The following is a 4,775-nucleotide window of genomic DNA, read 5'->3' as shown; positions in this document are numbered from 1 at the left end:
ATTCCGCACAGCTGCTGGAGAGGCACCGCTGGAGTGATGCTTCTCTTCCACGACAAACACCTATTAAGCAGTCAGCACAAACTCTGCCTTACAGCCCCTGACACCACCCTCAGGGTGGGCCGACCCAGCACAGCAAGTGCTGAATCGCATATGAAAATTATAGTTTCATTGTCGATACAACTGCAGGTTTAACTCGGACCCCCGCCTCCATCGGAGCTGGATAAAGAAGCAATTCTCCTCGTGGAAAAAATAAGCACAGGACACTATTGTAATCAAAGAAACAGGCACTATTTATGTATCAGAAAGCCTTGCTCTCAGTGGGGCTAACAGTCTGATGGCCCAGAAGCCACTAGGTTTGCAGCTGGAGGAGAAGAGCTGTACAAGGAATGAGATGCCAGGAGCAGCGGGGACGGATGGCTGTGGCGCCAGGGGAGGACCCCTCCTGCGGCTGCCCTGTCAGTTCAGCAAGCACGACTCGTAGGTGGGTACCATGTACTTGATGTTGATGAAGGCGTCCTCACCGCCGTAACGCTCGAAGGCTTCCAGCGTCTCCTGGATCAGGTCGCCAATGTTCTCCCTCTTCTGCTGGCTGTAGTCAATGCCGTCCCCGGAGTTCACTGGTTCGGGCAAATAAACAAAGAGGCGGTTATTTCCAGGCAGTGGCCCCAGAGTCCCACCCCGCAGGCCAGGCATTTCCCCAGGGCCTGTTAGGAGACACTGGCGGGTGACACCTTCACGTTATCTTGCTGAAACTTGAGGCTGGTGGAAACGCCACAAAAATACCAAACCCCATAGGATGGCGATGCCACGCCTGAGATACTAGCATCACCAAGCTGAGGCAGGAGGATCACCATGAGTTTGACACTAACCTGGGCTACGTAATAAGATCCCTTCTTTTAAAAAGCCAACCAACCAACCAACCAACCAACCAACCTATCAAACAAACAAGAAAAAACACCAAATCCCAGGGCAGAGCTGGGGAAAATTAATCTAAAATAAAGAAACAAAGTGAGCGGATCATGTGATGAGCTCCCTTTCCAGGCAGAAGATCTCTTTGTCTACCGATCACAGAGTGTTCCCTTGGGTCTTGGTTTTGTCCAACACAAGCAGAGGGAACTGTTGATGGTTAGACCAGGTAGGCAGCCTCACATGGCTCACAACGGGCAGGAGAAAGACAGGCTCAGCTTAGAGCTATGCCCTGTGTCTCTGCTGCTTTGTGCACATGGCCAAGTCTCGCTGTTGAGGATGAGGGACCCCAGAGTCCTACAATTACTCCCAGCACTTTGCTGTTTATCTGCTCTGGATTGACATGATATTTGATGACCGATCTTAGGGTCCTGGCATACCAGGGGTTGGTGTTGCTGCCAGTGCTAGAGCTTGCAAGTCCAGGGAGGCCTGACTGCCGCCTAGCCTCTCCCAGCCTGCAGCTAGCCACTGTGACTGTCTTACCGGTGCCAGGAAGGAAGCAAGTCTAGATGTCCTTGGCAGGCCTTGAACCTGCACCTCAGACCTCCCACTCAATAAACTCAGGCTACAGCTCCTCAGGTGAAAGGTTCCTGACAGCCTAGACTGTGAGATGGCCTGAGGACCACAGTTCTGACAGAAGGACATCACTATGCACCTTCCAGACTCCAACGCATCTGACTGCACAGTGATCACACCCTTTCTGTGGCATCCACAGATTTCCAAGGGCTTTAGTGTCACTGTCCCTAGCAGGGAGATGTTATTGCCTCTAGAGAGGAAGCTCACATTGCCTGGTGACATAGGAAAGGGCAACAAGCTGGGCTTTGAGGAGCCAGAGGGATGCAGATGTGAGCTCAGGCCAGCGGATGCCACGGGGTGAGGGAGCAGGCCAGCCTGAAAACTTGCACCTCACAGAGGAAGGGCTTATTCGTCCTCATCGCAAACACAGGCTGCAAATGTTTACCCTGCTGGAATGGAAGAGCAGTGGAGGTTGAGTGATGCTTCAAACTTCTTATCCCCACTTATTCTGGGACATTTCAAAGAGACTGGGTAATGGCACAGACCAGAGCAAAGATAACAACGACAGTCCCACACAACACAGACAGACACTTCTTTCACTTAATGTCTCCCTAGAAACTTCTAGAAGAACACCACTGTCTTAGATGATACAGAAAAAAAAAAAAAAAAAAAAAAAAAAAACAGATTGCCATTCCGATCCGTTTGGTTGGTGGGAGTGAAGACAGGTAGAAATACACCAAATTTGCAAAAACAGTCTTTCAACTGTGACACATATTAATTTATTCCACAAAGTGAACTTACAAAGGTTTACAAAACCAAATGTAATTAGGTTATTTCCACACCCTCCCCCCCATAGTGGACCCCTTTCCATCATATTATGAATTAGATTTAAGTCCACTTAAAGTCTGACTCATAAAGTGGCTGGTTATTCAAAATGTCAAACATATGGAACACATTCATGAACATTGTTCCAAACAGTATTTATGGTGTGGAGAGAATACTTATCATCAAGAGAGAAAGAAGCATTGTAAAGACTCTCGTCATAATTTTGAAGAAAGCATAAATATCAGTAAATATTATCATCATCATCATTAAAGATGGACATGGTGCATCCTGAGAAGATAGGGTACAGTTAGGAATGGCCACACAGGAGAATGTGAGGGGTTGTCCAGAGGAGAGGGTCCCTGAGTTGAACTGGAAGAGAAGGCCCGAAAGGAGATGTGTGAGTTGGCAGAGGTGGGTATTGCTGCTGTTCCATGGAGGTGTGTGGGGAAAAAAGGGTCATAAACAAAGTCACAAGCGGATCAGGAAACAAGGTAACAAGAGTCAGGCCAAGCTATAGGAGAGGGGATGCTGTATGAGAAGGCTGATGGCTAAGTGCAAGTGTATCCTTAGGAATGAAGTCAATGTCCTAGGAGTCCATCTGGAGTGGAAAGAATGCCCCAGGGTGCTTCTGGCCATTCTCTGTGTCCTTCTGCCTCCCCAATGACTTTCCTCATCAGTGTCAGCTTGTGGTCTCTCTCACAGTTAGGGAGAACTTGGCAGGCTCTGTTTGCCTCGGACGGTCAAACCTGCAGCACCCTCTGCCCCACAGACACCTGGAAAATAAAATTGGTGATGCATGGCTGGGACAGCCTTGATACAGCTCCTGCTAGACAAAGATCCATGTATTAACCACTGGTAAATGGCGCCTTTTGTTGTGCCCAAAAGGTCAAGGACTGAATGGATCACAGGACAGGCACATTTTCCCGATGGAGCCGAGGGAGTTTGGGAAGTCTGGGCACAATGGGAGCTCAACACACCCTGTTTTTCACTCCCTTTCAGAACGTAGCAGCGACAAGCAACACTTTATTCCATGTTCTTACTTTCTGAAAAGTATTTAACTGTAGGAGTAGCTCAGTGGCTTCTTTCTGTTTCGTACTATGTAGCAACCCCATGATAAAAGGACAGAGCAGAATAGAAGTTGTTTGTTCAGAGGGCAGTTGGAGTTGCACTGTTTTGTGGTTGCAGAATGTGTATCATGAGGGCAGAGGAAGACCAAAAGGCAAAACAAAAATCAAGAGCCTTTGACTTGTTTTGCATGCTGTAATGACGACAGGGCAGGCTAATGTCGGCGCTATGTTGACGGGCAGGTGCTGATGTGATCTCCATTTTGAAACTGCACGGTTCTCAGTGTCTTGAGAAGCAGGAATGGAGGTGACTCCTTTGAGCTCCCTGCTCTAAATGCAGACAATGCCACTGGAAAACATGTTTGTGAGAATAGGACACTTAAAACAACAATAACAACAACAACATCAACCAGGTGGTTATTTACAGTTGTCAGTTCTGGTTAGAAAGATGGCGTTTCGGTGTAGGAAGTGTGTGTGTGGGGGGTGTCTTCCTTCAGATGGTCTGGAAGGGATGCCGATGACGGAAAAGATAACTTTTATTTATAGCTAAACAGGTAGGGCACATATGGAGGGCATAGCTAGACTTTGTGCCCTGTTAGAATGATATGCAAATACTTGAACAAGGTGTGGGGAATGTTCTTAGAGATGCTGGCATGCAGGAGGCAGGTGACGACTTCCCTGAGGCAGTTCCCAGTTCCAAGTCATTGGAACTGCGTTTAGCACTTTGAATGTTGACTCTTCTCTGACTATCTGAGCAATCTGCTTCAGGATTAAAGGCATTCAAAAGTCCTCTCCTTGAGAATCCCTTTGAAATGATCCTGCCCGGATTCTATGTCTCGTTCTTCTTCAGGTCAGAGCAAGACATGTGTGTACTTCCTATGTGCTCATGGATGGCATTTTCCTGGTGAAAGAACTCAGTTCATGCCTGAGGAGCAGCTAACCCTTCACAGAGAGACACGGCAAAGGGCAGTTACGTAAGACACATTTACATTTCACACAGATATCTGCTACTTGGTGGACGCTGGCCAGCAGCAGACGGGGATCACGTAGAATTTTGATAAAATACCTCCAGTGTGATTTCAACTTCTAGACAGTAGGAGCCTCATTCTTTTGCTTTATTTAGTTGCCACTATTACACACACAAAAAGGAGCACAATCAGAGGCAAGACGTTCAAGGCAGGAAGGAAGGTCAGCTTTGCTGGAGCGAGCACCTTCTTCTGAAGCCAGGTTTGGGATTGGCTTTGAAGCCTTGTTCCTTGGGCCTGAGCCTACCCTTGGCCTTGGCGGCGACAGCAGCTACTGTTACAGGGTGTTCTTTGTGCACATGGAAAGCTCTGCTGGGCCTGGCAGGACGAAGGGACATGAGAAGACATCGGGCCCTTGCCCCGGGGTTGGGGTGTGTGT

General features: G+C 48.2%; 1 protein-coding gene across 1 annotated transcript in view; it reads right to left on the bottom strand.

Moving 5' to 3' along the window:
- Positions 1–269: 269 nt before the first annotated feature.
- Positions 270–4,775, bottom strand: part of Pacrg (parkin coregulated) — a 466,156-nt gene continuing 461,650 nt past the window's right edge. The window contains exon 5 of the mRNA XM_036169261.1: positions 270–617. Coding sequence (XP_036025154.1) covers positions 457–617 — 161 coding nt within the window. The 3' untranslated portion in view covers positions 270–456. The remainder of the gene's footprint in view (positions 618–4,775) is intronic.

Source organism: Onychomys torridus, chromosome 19, assembly GCF_903995425.1.
Source record: "Onychomys torridus chromosome 19, mOncTor1.1, whole genome shotgun sequence".
NCBI lineage: Eukaryota > Metazoa > Chordata > Mammalia > Rodentia > Cricetidae > Onychomys > Onychomys torridus.
Note: the sequence above shows the minus strand (reverse complement) of the source record. Positions and strands in the feature narration are given on the sequence as shown.